Genomic DNA, 17,579 nt, shown 5'->3' on the forward strand with positions numbered 1-17,579 from the left:
AAAGCCCATTTGTAAGTATGTCTGGTTCGAATGCAGGGCCGCTGGATATAAAATGTATCACTATGTAAGAATAATAAAACATTGTTTTAAATTTATTTTAAAGGTACAAGTAGGGCTTACATGGTACAAGCCCCCTAACATATTTTTCTAGGGCAGGGCGGAAAACAAAAAAAGTCATTGAGCATATTTTTGAGGAAAAAACAGAAATGTAAAGATTTAAAATATATGTATGTATATCATCATACTATAAATGTTCTCCGATTGTATTATTAATTTAAATAAAAATGTTATTTGAAGACATTTCTTTATAATAAATGATGTGTGAGGAATGTGAAATGCCAGGCAAAAGATTTGACATAAATGCATTTTTGATGATCATCAGAACTACACAACCATGATAGTTGCCGTTACACTACAAACATTTTTCGACTGTATTATTTAAATAATAAATGTTATATGTTATTTGTATATAAATGATGTGTGAGGACCGCGAAATGCCACTCAAAAGACTTCACTCACATTTTTGATGAATACAACAGTCTATCATCAGAACTACACAAGCATGTTGGCTGTCAACACACTACAAAATTTCTCCGACTATATTATTTAAACAAAAAATGTTATTTGAAGAGATTTTTTTTATAAATGATATGTGAAAACAGCGAAATGCCCCGCAAAAAATTTGACACACATTTTTTATGAATGCCTGTCTTCAGTACTGCACATGTTGGTGTCATCACTAAAAGATTTTCGAATCCATTAATTAATTAAAAATGCTTCATATTGGGCCAGTAATATCTTTGTCGAATTCTATTATAGGTTTCATCGACTCCTCCCGATGCTAGTTTTCAATTTTCCAAAATTTCATCTGGTACAACTACGTCAATAAGCTTTTCTGTACACCTAATAAAATTTATTTCTGAGTGTTTAAAATAGGTGATTATAACATTTGTAAATTTCTCATAAATTTCATTTTCAAAATACAAATAATATTTAATTTTAGGTACTATGTATGTTTTTACAAAATCAACAATATCCTGCTCAAAATTATTTTTTTAAATTTCTAATCATCAAAATCCTCTGTTTTGCTTCGAACAATTTGGAAATTCTTGGTTTTTTCGGGTTAAAATTTACTTACTTATTATTTGATTTTTTCCCATAATTACAGGTCCTTCTTGAATTGGGATAGAAACAATTAAATTTCCCTCATAGTTAGAATGGACTGTGGCGGTTTCGTCTTTGGGCGATTCGCGATTTTCTTGATCGTCTATATTTACGGCTACCGATTTCTTAATCATCCCTATTATTTGATGCCATTTCTATGGGTACATCTTCAAAACATAAACAGTGGGTTCACAAAACTCCCTGAGAAGTCGGTCGATTTCCTCATCACCTGTCTCTGTTTTGTCAATTTCATTATTATGGAGTTCTATGTTTTCCTTCCTCTTTTTATAGACAATCTCATAATTTCTATTTGTTTGGTGCAGTGCTATGCTTCTCCTTGCAGCCAAACATTTTAAATTGCAACTTTCACAATTGTAATACAGATTACTGGACTGTTTTACACTGTGATAAAAATTATACAAAAAACATTATTGCAGTTAAATATATATATTTTCTATCTCTGGTGAACATTTTTCATAATTTTTTCATACAAAATACAAATTTATTTTTAAATTAATCGGATACAACATACATAAAAACAGACAATTGAAATTGTTTAATTGCAATAAATACAGATTTGACTTATATCACAAATTTATAAATAATTTTTAAATATTTCCCTCTAACATTTACTTTTTACTTAGGTTAATGAAAGATTATGTATTTTTCAAAATAAAATGTTAAAATTAAATATGGATATGGCACGAGATAAAAATATTTGTTGATATAATGCTGAGAAAAGCAAAAAAAAAAAAAAAATAGAAAAACAGAAATTTAAAAGAATATTAATGCATTAAATAATATTTTAAACAAATATACAATGTTTTAGTGAAACAAAAACCAAAACACCATTTTTCAATTGAATATAGAATAAAAATATACAAACTGAATAAATTAACTTGACCCCTAATATTCATAAATTGATAAACTATAAATAATAAAGAATTTATCAGTCATTTTACATATATTTTTAAATTGTACTATTGAAAGTCAGGTAGAATCAGATTTATGATGTTTAAACCTTTCATCAAGGGTCCCTGGTATCTGAAGAGAAAAAAGTCACTATAAATATAGTTCTTCATCTTCATATTGTTAAAGTAAGGATTTATTGTATCAACACTTTCATCATGCTTTATTGCAGATTAACAATCAATTTCATTGCAATTGTTATTGTTAAATCGAAATGATTGGACTGTGGCTTTTATACATTTTGGATAAAATTCTTAAGCTTATTTCTTGTTTATGTGTTTCCATTGGGCTGGGCCTCCGCCTACAACGACATTTGTCAATTATGTAAAACATTGAGAATTGGCATGAAACTAGAAAAATAACATAGCTACATGAAGAGCATGTGTGCAGTTTTTTTATCATATAGAAAAGTGAAAGAATAAAAATCTACTAAGTACTAAGGATAAAGCAAAAGTATTTAGGAATAACATGTCAGTATGTATGCTCATAGCTATGGCTTTTTCCTTACTTCTTATAGACATCAATTAAATAAAAATTAAAAATTGTTCTAGTATTTAATAATACAATAAATACACTAACTAATCCAACCACTCCCCCAAACATTATTTCCCAGTACCAAACACCAAATTTAAATAAGAAAAGACCACCATTATACCATGTTCTACAGTTTAACTTTTGATATATAGTTTTAAAGTTAAAACAAAGAAGCATTACTTTCTAACAAATGTTCATATATATATATATATATATATATATATATACATATATATACTTAGAGAGAGAGAGAGAGAGAGAGAGAGAGAGANTATAATATGTTGATAAATTATAATTACTTCAATTTGTAACAGTTTGTAACAGGGCTAAATTGTCCTTGTTCAATTTTGTATAACACCAGATCATAAAATAAGTAAGCAGTGTTTTTAATAGTAAATTAAATGAAAAATTCAGGTACTTGTAAACAATATATGAACCATTTTGATTCACTGCCTGTTTCCACTGGCCATATAATTTTGTAATTCCGTTCTTCAAGAACTTCTGATTTTTGAGCAATAAACTCCTAAATTTGTTTTTTGCAGCCTTAAAAGTGAAGTAAAGTTTTTCCCATTAATAAAATTTTATAGATACCAGAACAAGTGAAAATCTGAAGTGTGGTGGAGTGTTTGGGGGATTCAATTCACACTCCAGCAATTTCTGGCGTATCTGCAAAGAAACATGGAGCTGACCATAGACACCTTGCAATTAGCTAATGCCAGCCATTTTTGTCAATTGCTGACTTTAATCACTTCAATTGTTTGCAGTATACACTAGAATTATATAGTATGGCTGGGCAGAAGAAGCTCATAATAAAGCCATCCCTTCCAATCCCACCAAATGTACAATATCTTCTTGGAATGTAATTCGGCTCTTGAAGTTGTTAACTTTGAATCACTACATTTCCCCATGATTTTCCTTTTTGAACATTGATTTGAAGGACTGCGGTGGCCAAGTGGTTAGAATGTCCAACTCGCATTTGCCATGCTAACAGTCCTGGGTCTGAATCCCAGCAGAACATATGGATTTTTGATGATTTTTGAAGTATGAAAAGGAGAAAGTATTGTAAATTGGTTTGACCCCTTGTCCATGACACTTAACAGGTAGTTGGACTTTAAGCACTCTTGTACAAGCAGAAGTAATTACTTTACTTGTTATGCTGATGTAAAGAACCAACTTTTCATCTCCAGTTATCAATCTTTTTAAAAATGGGTTTACATTGTGTTTTAGGAGGAATTGCAGATGTAGATCTAATGTAGATAAAATTCTTCTCAGTCAACCTTAACTAATCCATTTTCAGAGTGTGTAAACATTTTAATTATTAACATTTCTTTAAAACACAAGAGGGATCGAATTGAATTTTTGAAAAACACTACAGACTTATTTTACAACTCGATAATAAATGTTAATATTATTTGACTTAAATAAATGGGTTCAAAGTTACCAATGGTTATTAATAAATTTATACTTTTTTGCCATTTTTCCCCTTTGAACACAAAAACTTGCATAATATATTAATTAAAACTACATAAATAATAGTTGGCATTAACACCACCAATAAAACAATTAATTTTGACAGTAATTTTGTTGGCGTAAATAATATATATANAAAAGAATATATATTAGAATTTGAACTAATAATAATAATAATAATTTAAATTTTTTAACAGTGGAACATTTTGAAAAAGTTTTTAATCATATTTCAGTTGTTAACAAGTTTTTTAATCCACATTTATTTATAACAATAATAATAATTATCTTTGCTGATAGTAGGGTTCAAATTGTGGATTACTGACAAGATAATAAATTCTTAATTAATAATTTGTTTATTGGATAAATGATTGAAAATATTTTCTAAAGCAGCATTTCTTACTGTAATTTTATTTTTTTAAATTGGTCTATCCAAAATTGATTTCTACAACAAAATACTCATAAAATCATTAAGAATGGAGGTAGGAAGAAGGAAACACATAAAGAAAGAAACCAGAGTATTCTTATACCGTATTAAAAGCCATTAAAGTACATTCATGCAGAAATATTTCTAAGATAATTACATGCACATGCTAGCAGATAGAAATCGACCCACTTAATGAGTTAAACGTACCTTTGGTTTTGGTCTGTGTGTATCCACCGCCTCAATATCAAATGGTATGTGTTCTACTTTACATCCATAAGCCACTGGCGTCAGTTTAATAAGTGTATGCAGAGGGACATGTAGATATGGTAACTCTTCTACAAAAACAGAAAATGTTATAGACAGAAATTTATCTGGCCGTTTAAAAAAGAAATGTACTCACCTGAATTTTTGTCCAGCAAGTAAGCAAGGAGACAGCGAATTACAGCTTGGTGGCTTACGACGAGAATGTTCCCTTGTCTCTCCAACTCCATTATAACTGGTTCTAGTCTTGCTACAAGATCCTCATAGCTTTCCCCTCTTGGATACCTGTAAGTGAATTTGTCCTGGTCTCTGGCTGTGAAATCTTCCGGGTGAGCTTTTTGTATTTCTTTGTATGTCATCTCCTCACAAATTCCCTAAATATTGCAACGATTAAAAAATTTATCACAAAAATTGTCTCATATACGCACAGCGTCGATTTCATTTAGGGCCTTCCATCTTTCCTGTGGAGCTTGGATGCCAGCAACAGTCTGAATTGTACGCTTGAGCCAAGACGTCCAAACCCTGAGGCTGCTGATATTTTGGCTATTTATATAATTTGCGAGGGCATTGGCAAACGCTTGCCCCCTCGGAGACAGTTCTGAATCTCCACCTATTCTACCTTCAAGGTTGTGACAACTCTCTCCATGCTAAAATTCAAATCATTGTTTTTTAAATGATAAAGACAAATTATACAACTGGAATAATTACCCTGGCAATATAAATGGTCCTTGGTACAATGTGTATATTCATGAGGTAATAAACTATCCTGGATTCTATATGTCCTTCATGCTTGTGCACAAGAACTTTCTCTCCTGTGTTGTAGATCTTCATAAAACTAAGACTATCTTCTAACTTTTCTTCCAAAGGTTCATATTTTTCCTTATAGTGCTCAATTCTAAGCAGGAAATCATTTAAGGCTGTTTCTGTATTCATGTTTTTGTAATCTGGCGAATTTACTTTAACCTCCTTCAAAAAAATAATGTGTATTTTAAACAATTGATTTAAAAAAAATTGAACTCATCAATTTACCATAATATTTTGTTCCACTATTTGAGGATCATCACAGACAGACTCAACAAAAAATAATTTAAAATTCATTTTCTTCACAACAATATCATGGATCATTTTCCTTCTATCTCGAGTAGAATTTGTAGCATCAAATACCTAATAAAAAAATTTAAAAAAAAATGTTTCTTTCTTTTAGATATTTATATTTTCTGTTGCATACGCACAGCCACTTCACCGCCAGTTTCTAGCCAATGGCAAACATCTTCTAAAGCATCCATACAGCACTGGGTGCGAATCGCCATTGCATGCTTGTTATCAGGCTTGAAAAACTCATGACTTTTGTACGCATCAGTAACAATTCTACGATATTCTCCAAGATTAAAAACTAAAATTTACAAGTGAAAAATATAATCATACAAATCAATGATAATACTGATATGTTATCATACAAATTGCTTGTCTATAATAATGTTTAATTTTTGAACTATCTTTATCCATAAATCACACACCAATAAACGTACAACTCAAATGGAATTTTATATACTGATAACGCTTAGTGACACTTTTGTAAAACATGTACAGCATTATATAATGTCTCAAAGGCAAATTTATACAATTATCATAATGTTTACCTTTTGTATTTATTCCAATCCAGTTGAGGTATCTTGAGAGCTTTTTCGATATGTACGTTTTCCCCCTGGCCGGGAGTCCGACCATGGCAATGACATGTGGACTGTTAACATAGTTGGCCCTCTCCCCTGAAATCGAATTAACAAATTGTAATACTTGCTACCCCACAACCAGCCAGAAATAATAAAATTTCTCCATACACATATGCCGTACAACATGCATTTTTTCATAAGACATTCTCTACCGAATAATGAAAAGTGTGGGGAAATGGATCTACTTATTAAAAACTAAAAGATAAGATAATTATGTCTTTTTATCCCTGTTACCTATTCGAACGGACACTTGTCTCTGGAAGGTCGATTGTCTCCGTATCATAATTTCAACTTCAGCCGGTCAAGACAAAATCTGTACTACGTGTATTTTAAATATGCAAGGATCAGAGCATCGGGGAGAAAGTCAAATAGATAAACTCTGATAAGATTATCTCTATTTGGCCGATAGACATTTATTGTTGTTTTATTTATTCATTTCATATCAAAAAATTAATTGACAATTTGAGCACAACCATATCTTCAATTTACATATAAAAAAATTCTTACTCTGCATGTTGCTCATTCTTGCTGGTCAGGTCATGAACTGATGGAAGACCTTGAGCAAAGTGCAACGTGGCATAATACAATTATTTACATCTTTTAATAATACAACATCATAAATCCAAAGTTCATCTACATTTAGGAATTACATAACACTATTTTTCTTCAGTGCATCAACTACACAACAACAGTTTTTTTTTCAGGCTTGAGGACTATTTTTTCAAGATTTTTTTATTACTTGCTACATTTATTATGTCCATTTTTAAAATATCGATGAATATGATGACTGTTCAATTATAATGTCTCTGTTGGTTTTTTTTTTTTGGGGGGGGGATTTTCAGTCAAAAAATGACACCACTCATTTCACTTACATTTATTTCATTGACGTTTTGGAGGATATACCTCCTTTCTCAAGGTATACAAGAGAACGCCTATAACATACAAATAAATACATTTAGTTTTTTGATTTTTTATTACAAACACCTTTAGGAGTAAAAAACCCTTATTGGGATAAATCCTGTTTGTGTGAGTGGAGTCTTTTCCAGGTTCACACTTAAAAATTAAAATTATATTCTGAGATGGGAAGTTAGTGCCTGAGGGGATCGAAGTCACAATAGTTCAACTGGTAGAGCAGCAGCGTATCTAGCCAAAGTTCATGGGTTTGAATCCCGCTCGTGACACTGACTTTTTTTATTTCAACTTAAAACCTTAATTAATTGAATTAAAATTATATTTCGTCTCACACCTCGACCGTTTGTGCAACACTTCTTCCACCTGTGATTTTTCATATATTTAATTTTTGTATAATGTAGGTGAGTGATATTACCAATGTTACTTCAAAGTAGTTTCATACAAAACTAATAGTTTTTAAACAATAAAAATGCAGAAGTTCCTTCTTTTTCCTTTTTACACAACAAGAAGGTAATTCTTGTCTGTTAGCCGACTCTGGATCCTCTCATTGTGAAAAAAGGAAAAAGAAGGAACTCCTGCATTTTTTACGTTTAAAAACTATTAGTTTTATATGAAGCTCCTTCGAGGTAACATTGGTAATATCACTCACCTACATTATACAAAAATTAAATATATGAAAAATCACAGGTGGAAGAAGGGTTGCACAAAACGGTCGAGGTGTGAGACGAAATATAATTTTAATTTTAAAGTGTGAACCTGGAAAAGACTCCACTCACACAAACAGGATTTAGCCCAGTAAGGGTTTTATTACTCCTAAAGGTGTTTGTAATAAAAAATCAAAAACTAAATGTATTTGTATTTTGTAGGCGTTCTCTTGTATACCTTAAGAAAGGAGGTATACCCTCCGAAACGTCGGTGAAATAAATGTAAGTGAAACAAGTGGTGTCACTTTTTGGCTGAAAATTAAAAAAAAAGACCATTTTTAAACACAAAAAAATAGACATTTTAATGATACATTTTACCCAAATGTTACAAGTTTGTTTAAATGTATTACACTTTAATTAAATGTAATCATGAAATGAATGTAAAGACTGATCAACAAGGCATAAATTAAGTTATAAACAATACCTTATATTCTTTTAAACTGTATAATATATGATAGACTATAATCCAAATGAGGATAATGCAAATTTGATAGATATATAACAAAATCTATTTCTATAAATAGAAAATATCGAACAAATCATAAAATTAAAAATGTGAATAGGAGTTTAGAGTTATTTTATGGAGGTGTAACTTTATATTAAAAAAGCTCCTTTGCTGAGCTTTCAAGTTATCACCCTTCCATCAGGGCTTGGAACTATTATTAATAACAAGGTTAACAAATATGAACACCTATTTACAATATTAAAGCATAATGAAACTAAGAATTGATTTTACAGTGAATAAGATCAAAGGCCCATCTATTATATTTCCGAAATATATTATTTTATAGTCTTTATTGTTATAATAATTTATACATACTTCAATTTCAAACAAAAATTAATAAAATAATATTACAACTGATTATGTTGTCATTATTTTTTTTTTTTTTTTTTTTTTTTTTTTTTTTTTTTTTTTTTTTTTGGTGTTAGTCCTACCTATTGGCCTCTTGAATTAATAAGTTTTCTATCCGATTTTTNTTTTTTTTTTTTTTTTGAGAAGTGTTCACAACGCAGAGTCAGAATCTTTTTTAAGAAGAAGCAGTACAGGTTTCCACCTCCTCAAAGTATACTTAAAGTATTTGTGCTCCGTATCAAATTATAGCTCGAGACACTGATTTGAATATGGCCAACTTCAAATGGAAAGAAATTTTGTTGGTTTTGAGTATAGGGGCTCCAGATTCCATTTATAACATTATTTTCTCCTCAAAATCTGTATTTAATGACCATTTTGGAGTAAAAATTATGACAAAGTTTTATAACAACCACTTACCATTCTTTGCTTTTCTTCCCTATTACTGAAAATCGTGATTTTTGATTTGTTAAAGTTGTTTAACTTTCCAGTTCAATTTTATGTCTTAAGATGCAATTCAGTGCAATTAATCATCCTTTGCTTTTAAATGGGGACATGACATGTTAAGAAAGTCATCTGTGTAAGCAAATGACGGAATACATTATACAAATACTTTACAAGGTTAAATATAAAGTGGAATATAAAGCTCAACCATGAAACTAAGTGTTTTCAATCAAATTGGCCTTACCCCTGATTTTTTTTAATATACCTAAAATTATAAAATTTAAGACTGATATCAATTATACCAGGTAACCAGAAAAGTTGTGCAGTGTTTCATTTATTGTTTTAATGTCGTTAATTAATATTTCTATTTACATTTGAGGATTAGATGGTTACAACATGTACATAATACCAAGAGGATAATGCAGGAATTCATAAAGAAAAAGTGTCTTCAATAATTCACTGTAAATTATAAAACATTTTCTTTCTCATGGCTTCCAAACCCGTAATTCTTTTGCGCTTATTGTATGATAGTGTTGCAGCTTGGTACTAGGGCATCTAAGAAATCTTCTAAGGTGGTTAATCAACGACCGTGCACTTTTTAGGTATCCAATTAATTGATTGTGCATGTGATTCCATGAATGCCTCATCTTGACAAACAAAATTAAATGGTTTTATTGTTTCCTCTATGATGTACAGTTTTGAAAATTTATTTAAGCAAAATGTTAATCTGACAATGACTGAGATGAACAAATAAAAGCTTATTTCTTTGCAACGTGTTATCACATTGTGCCACACTAATGTAATCATTGTTTCTCTATTTTATAAATAATTACACACTTCAGTTAATATTTTATTTAGGAAATCAGCCAAAACGCGGCCATGCGGGGATTCACTTTCTCCTTTTTTCTCTCAAACAGAAGATAAGGGCATGACAAATGTTGACGAAACATCACAAAAAATATAAACTGAAAAATGTACCTTCTAAATTAAAAAAAAATCCCTATTCTATAATTTAATTAAATTAAAGCAAACGTATTTTTAACAATATTATTATTTAGCATGGAAATAAGACGCGGAATCCAACATTTCAAGTTTCTCAATTTTGTATTTGATTTTAATTATTACCTCATCATTTCTCATCTTGTAATGTGTTGACAGCAAATTAATATAGTGGTAGTAATGTAATGGATTTGATATTTTATGGAGACTTCCCAAAATCTTGAGAAACTTAGGTAGTTAAATAAGTAAAAATTCATTAAAATGCCACCAGAAAAAGAGGTTTTTCAAACAAAATTATATTAATTCATTTATAAATATTATTCAACAGACAATACCGAATTACAAGTAAAAATTATTAGAAAATTGCACATGAAAAGTAATCATTTACATACAAGTAAGAATGGTTTAAAATTTTTTTTAATTAGTGCTCTTTTGAGAGAAAGGAAATAAAAAATGAACAAATCAAACTCATTTAGTAAAGAGTTAATTTGGTATGATTGATGTCAGCCTTAATATTAAACTTATATATAAAAAATCAGAAATAAGACGGATTTGAAACAAATTCTATACACTCATTATTTGGAGATCATGAGATGTGGTCTGGTGTGACGTAGGTTTAGAAAAACATTTTCTTTATTGTGCCAACGTTTCGATCTTGTTTAAATTATACTTATTGTTTAAATAATCCTTAACTAACAGTCACTTAACACCACACATCTATACACACCACAGTTCTATTATCAAGCTTTTGATGAATTCAACAGGACTTTGAAACGATTTCTAATGATGCGTGGTTAAAAACCATAAACATTACTTACAGTATTAAAAATTATGTCATCAACTATTATGAATTTGATAAAATTCCTCTCTATGGGATGTTGAACTTGTGATTTGATCTTTACCACCTAGGTTTGCCTTTACTTGCTGGGTTGGCTTGTTAGACGCATTTTGACATCTTCAGTTTGGTGAAAATAAGCAGACCAGAATGAATTGAAATGAACAAACTAGAATAGTTCAAGTTTGATTATAACCGATCGTTTTCATCTGCTTATCTATTTTGGACTCAAGATGCATTTTGACATCTTCAATGACTGGACCCACAATATCCAATAGGAATATATCACAGTCCATCCAAGGTTACAATTGTAACATAGAATACTGGTGATAGATCATGTCCACTCTTTTAAGCTAAACTCATAGTTGAAGGTATAATTTTTAATATTGTAAGTAAAGGTTTATGTTAAAAAAGACACTCGTGTTTTGTTTATTGCATACAATTGTTTTTTTGTTTTTTTTTGTTATATTAGACACAAGATACTTACTTTAATGTAAATCAAATTAAACAAGATCAGAAATTTATGAGTTTTAATAAAAATGAACAAATTATGATAGTTTGAAAGAAAATTCACCAAAGCACTTGAAAATCGTTTAGTGATCGATTAACATTTAACAGACATTTATTCTATCACAAAATGATTTTCCGGTGCTTGTACTTCGAAACAAACAAGAAAATACGAGTGTCCAATTTTTTGGTATTTCTGTGTAATTTCAAAATCCTGATGAAGGAGGTATCCTCAAAGCTTGACAAAAGAACTGAGTGATTTTACTTCTTTTTAATTTGCCATATTATTGATTTTTTATATAATGTGAAGAGTTTATCTGTGTCTATTATCTTTGAATTTTTGTTTTAACAGTCAATTTTGGTGCTACAAGAACAAATATGGATATTGAACAAAGAAAGATGATCAGACCAATTGACTAAATTATAAATATTACTAACAATCATAAAATAGTTATATCTGCTGTAAGACAAGACCAGTAAGATCTTTCATAATGTCCATACATACCTGTCTCTTTCCACCAGAAAAGTTAAATTTGTTTGTACTGTTCTACTTGAAATAAGTATTCCAAATGTTCTATACATTAAAAAAGAACAAACTAGTGTGTTGAAGATAAATAACAGGAAGTAGGAATGAATGAAATTTGTAGCAGGTCTATTATTTGAATTCTTGATTTTATATGGTAATTGAAGTAGATGATGGGGTTTGGCCTGCGAGTTCTTCGAATATCTACTATCTAAACAAATGTGCACCCAAAAAGAAAAAATATCTTTGACCAAATGTCTTTTATCTAAAAAAACATGCATAAAACAAAAACTGATATCTTTCATCAAATATAGTCTATCTAAACCAATATGAACTAAAAAGAAAAAAATATCTTTGTAGTAATATCTGCTATCTAAAAATGCTCTCAAATAAAATATCTTTGATAGAATCTCTTCTATATAAAAAAGATTTTCCCAAAAAAGAATGTTAATATCTAAGATAGAATCTCTTCTATCTACAAAATAAACTAATATCTTTCATTGAATATCTTCTATGTAAAAAAATGCACCAAAAAAGATTATTAATATCTTCTATACAAAAAAAGTTGCACCAAAAAAGAATGTTAATACCTTTGATAGAATTTCTTTTATCTAAAAATGATGAAACACAAAAAAGGAAGTACATATGTACTTTGATCGAATTTCTTCTATCTACAAAAGAATGCTAATATCTTTGTTTGAATATCTTCTATCTAAACCAATATACACCCAAAAAGAATGAAAATATCTTTGATTGAGTATCTTCTATCTAAACCAATGTACACCAAAAAGAATGAAAATATCTTCTATGTAAAAAAGATTCACCGAAAAAAGAATGTTAATATCTTTGATAGAATCTCATCTACTTAAAAAAAAGATGCACATAAAAAAATAAAAGTGTATCTAATAGAGTTTAGCCAAAAAAATAATTATAATATATGTGATTAAATCTCTTCTATTTAAAAAAGATACATCCATAAAATAATACAACCTTAACAAATAATACCTTTGATTAAATTTCTTCTATCTAAGAAAAATGCACCTAAAAAAAGAATGCAATCTTTGATTGAATCTCTTCTATCTACAAATCATGCACTACAAAAATAAAGCTATCTTTAATAGAGTATTTTCTATTTAAAATATCTATTATTAAATCTCTCCTATGAACAAAAGATATGGGCGAAAAATAATACTAATAGCTTTGATTGAATCTCCTCTATCTAAGAAAGATGCTCCTAAAAAAAGAATGTGAATATGCATCTTTGATCGAATTACTTCTATCTACAAATCATGCACTACAAAAATAATGCTATCTTTAATAGAATACTTTCTATTGAAATGGTTAGGGAATTACGATAAATCCCTTCTATGAACAAAAGATGCGAACAAAAAATAATACTAATAGCTTTGATTGAATTTTTTCTATTTAAAATATTTTTGATTGAATCTCTTCTATATAAAAATGTTATGAGTTAATTTGTTAATTAATCCAGACATGTAGCACTATGGTAGAAAGAAATGACAGCATTTGTGCCAATTTTGAAACATTTTTATTGTTTTGGAACTTTAGCGATAGTTCTTAATAGTTTTAATAGTTTCAAGATCTTAAGGAAACAGAGGAAAGAAGTGAAATAAAAGCGAGAAAGACATCCTTGAGGAATACAAGGAGGAACAACATTTTGTAGAAATTTCGAATGATTGTTTAACTCCTTGAGAACTTACAAAGAAAATTTTCCCAAAGAGTTCATTGAAGCAAAAATAAAAAGACAAGCTAGAACAGATTTTATTTATTTATTTCTTGTACGAATAGCAATACAAAGAGACATGATTTATTTTGCAAAGTAGATCATAATTATAGAAATGTTCTCGGATATATATTTTTTTTTGAAAATTAAAAAGCCTGAAAGGAGCACAGTCAATTTAAACTTTTTTCAGCTAATTGAATTTGAACAATGCATGTTAAGAATTCGTTGCATTTAACGACTCCACTAACTCAAAATAATTCGCGAATAAATTACAAACTAGGGAAATTTTTCAAAACAAGCTAAGGATAAAATTTTACGCTTTTCTGATCAGTTAGGATTTTAATCGAATCGGTGCATTAAAAGCTATAAATCTGTTGAAATAATCGGTTAAATTTTAAATGAAAAAGTTTTAACAGTAGGGCCGAAGCTAAACGAGATTCAACCCATGCAGTTTCGATTGTAAGCGTGTTCCACCTCACGTAATCATCTGCCCATGGAAAACTCCAGACATTCGTCTAAAATCCTTTCTCTTTAAATTTGACCTACATTATAAACTTATTACTTTAATGATTTGCAATTATGAAAGGTCCGATTTCGCTAGGATGCACGGTGGAAAATTACAACCAATTTTAAATGGGATCCTGTTTTGAAACTAATATCTCGACAATGAGGGCAAAAATCAGATTTTCAAACAAATGAAATCGTCAAGTAAAAATCGATTTAAAAAAATTAACGTACAATGCCAAACTTCTTTATAAAGCCAAATAATCCAATTTTTTCTTTTATCTTTAATCTTAAAGTACAGTTTTAATTTACTTTCATTTATTCCTTTCCTCTTTCCTCCTACTTTTTTATCCTCCCTCACATTAAAAATTTAAAATAGATACATTCTTTTAATGTAGATATTTAGAATAAAGTTACAGGATAAACACTTAAAATGAAATTGTCATGAAAAAATCGATAAAAATTAGTTAACGTATGTCAAACGTCTTTATAAAGCCAATCTCAATAAAGATCGAAACGTTGGCACGATAAAGAAAATGTTTTTCTAAAACCTACGTCGCACCAGATCGCATCTCACGTTTTAATTTACTTTCATTTATTCCTTTCCTCTTTCCTCCTGCTGTTCTATCCTCCCCTCACATTTAAAATTTACATCTAAATAAATTTTTTTATTACATATTTGGAATAAAATTACAGGATAAACCCTTTTGATCATGATGACGAATTGCTGTAATTAATAACAAATAGAGCATAGACAAAACACAAAGACACTCTATCTATTTTTCTCTATTCTCACCCCTTAATCTCCTTTTATCATTATTTCCTCTCCCTCACTTTCACTCTACTCTCTTCTTTCTCACTTAATCTTTTTCTTTCTTCGTCTTTGTTTTTTCGCTCCAGTCGTTGGATGTAATTACCGTCAAAATAAACCAGATTCTACAACTACACATAAAATCTTATTTATTCGTAATTTTATCTTTTCTTCTCTCCTTAATAGTTCTTTATATTAAAAAAATAAAAATAAATAAATTTAGAAAAACGCACTTACACTATCTGACTCCTCTCTGGCCCCCTTTCTGTTTGTTTACCTCATTTTGCCACTGTCACTCTCTTCTTTCACTCTCTTCCTAACCTTTCTCTCTCTCTCTTTCTTATCTTCTCATTTCTCATTTTTCTCTCGAACCGTTTTTTCAAGGTTAGTTGTATTTTTGTGGTGGAACTCCATTATCAATGCTTTATTGACCTGATTGACATGATTTATTCAACCTTTGATACTTCTCTCTTTCTCTCGCCTTCCTCTTTTCTACCTCACCCTCACTGTCTCTTTCTTTCCTTATCTTTTTCTCTTTACTCATTCCCTCCCTCCACCTCTCTCTCTTCTTTTTCTTCTTTCTCTCTTCTTTTTTCACGTCTCTCTCTTCCTCTCTATTTTTCTTCTCTATTTCTATCCTTTCATCTCTCTATCCTCTCTCTCTTTCTTTCTTTTCTTTTCACTTCTCTCATTCTCTCTTTACTCTTTTTTTTTCTCTCTCTCTATCTCTCTCACTCTAACTCTCTTTCTCTCTCTTTCGCTCCATATCTATCTATCTCTTTATCTCTATTTCTCTCTTCTTCTTTTTTCACGTCCTCTCCCTCTATTTTTTCTTTTCTCTTTTCATCACTCTCTCTTTCTTTCTTTTATTTTCTCTCATTCTCTCTTTCTCTCTCCCTCTTTCTTTTTCTCTTTATCTCGCTCTCTATTTATATATCTATCTCTATTTCTCTCTTCTTCTTTTTTTCACGTCTCTCTCTCTCCCTCTATTTTTCTTCTCTCCTTTCATCTCTCTCTTTCTTTTCTTCTCTTTTTCACTTCTCTTTCTTTCTTTTTTTTACGTCACTCTCTCTCCCTCTATTTCTTTTCTTTTTCTCTACATTCATCTCTCTATCCTCTCTCTTTGTCTTTTCTTCTCTTTTTCACCTCTCTCTCATTCTCTCTCTCTTTCTTTTCTTCTTTTTCTCCTCTCACATTCTCTCCGTCTCCTCTCTTTCTTTCTTTTCTTTTCTTTTCTCTATTTCTTTCTCGTCTTCCCTTTTTCACTTCTCTCTTCTCTCCCTCACTCTCTTTTTGTGTACAAATGCACGGACAGGAATGCATTAAAAGTAAATTAACGATTGAGATAATGAACGCCAACATTTCATTCAAGTCCAAAATTCTCTGACGTGATAAACCCGACCTTCACTAAAAATACAAAACAAAAACCATTGGAAAATCTTAACGGACGCTAATTGCGATCCCTCGTCGGTCTTAAGCTCCGGTTCGGCAGTTGACATCCCGTTATTCGTAAACATATTATTTAAGCGTGTTTTAATTTTTTTCTTTGTTTAATTGATTTACGGGAGAAAGAGCAAGTACAAGGATTGGGTGCTAAATTTAAATTTAAAGATCCAACAATAATTCCGACCTTGTGGAGCGCGATTTGAATTCGAGCCAGAAAATGACCGCAACAACAGAAAGGAAAATACAAGTATTGATTATATAACGATGTATTAAAATTACAGTGTAAATTATAAATTGTATTAATTTCGTGGAATTTTCTATATCAAGAGATAGGTGAAAAAAATTCTCTTGATCCTATATTATTATTATTATTTTATTTATCTATTTTATTTTTTGAGCAGGATTTTCTTTACTTTAATTATTATTGTGTTAAATCAAAAATTTAAATCTTCAAAATCTCACCTCTGATCGGAAACGGTTTCGTCTGAATAGTTTCACTAATCGGCGGTTTGCGGCGTGAAGGGGTCGGGGCGACGGCGTCGTATTTGCACATTCTATCGTCTGGGAGACGACAGTCACAGACTGGAACGGAACTGAAGACGTCCATACCCGACCAAAGACGGCATGTCACTACTGAAGTTAGTGTTACTACAGTGCAGAAAGAGAGGTTCTGGATCACGTGTGAATCACCTTTGGCGCATGCGCTTATTGTATGACGTCTAATAGCTGGGGAGGGGTCTGGTAAGCC

General features: G+C 30.2%; 1 protein-coding gene across 5 annotated transcripts; it reads right to left on the reverse strand.

Moving 5' to 3' along the window:
- Window positions 1–1,705: 1,705 nt before the first annotated feature.
- On the reverse strand, window positions 1,706–17,482 carry LOC106672071 (6-phosphofructo-2-kinase/fructose-2,6-bisphosphatase-like). Of its 5 annotated transcripts, none has more exons than XM_014403180.2 (9): window positions 17,294–17,482; window positions 6,463–6,588; window positions 6,055–6,215; window positions 5,852–5,986; window positions 5,531–5,788; window positions 5,251–5,469; window positions 4,962–5,196; window positions 4,769–4,896; window positions 1,706–2,208 (listed from the first exon to the last, which is right to left on the reverse strand). In XM_014403180.2, exons 1-9 carry the CDS (start codon window positions 17,436–17,438, stop codon window positions 2,155–2,157), a joined length of 1,461 nt encoding a protein of 486 aa, XP_014258666.1. In that variant the 5' UTR covers window positions 17,439–17,482; the 3' UTR covers window positions 1,706–2,154. The 5 variants fall into 5 exon arrangements, with proteins under 5 accessions (XP_014258666.1, XP_014258669.1, XP_014258668.1 ...); XM_014403183.2 differs by lacking the exon at window positions 17,294–17,482 and adding an exon at window positions 7,060–7,162; XM_014403182.2 differs by lacking the exon at window positions 17,294–17,482 and adding an exon at window positions 6,787–6,937.
- Window positions 17,483–17,579: the final 97 nt, after the last annotated feature.

This window comes from Cimex lectularius, unplaced genomic scaffold, assembly GCF_000648675.2.
Source record: "Cimex lectularius strain Harlan isolate CLEC.00 unplaced genomic scaffold, Clec_2.1 scaffold368, whole genome shotgun sequence".
Classification (NCBI taxonomy): Eukaryota; Metazoa; Arthropoda; class Insecta; order Hemiptera; family Cimicidae; genus Cimex; species Cimex lectularius.

Bases quoted from the DNA above. Each gene is read 5' to 3' on its own strand.
- LOC106672071 (XM_014403180.2), bottom strand. From the start codon at position 17,438: ATGGACGTCTTCAGTTCCGTTCCAGTCTGTGACTGTCGTCTCCCAGAC. The intron at 6,589-17,293 runs GTGAGATTTTGA...ATTCGATTTCAG, and splicing joins GAAACCGTTTCCGATCAGAG to GGGAGAGGGCCAACTATGTT. The intron at 5,789-5,851 runs GTAAATTGATGA...ATTTTTTTGAAG, and splicing joins TAGTGGAACAAAATATTATG to GAGGTTAAAGTAAATTCGCC.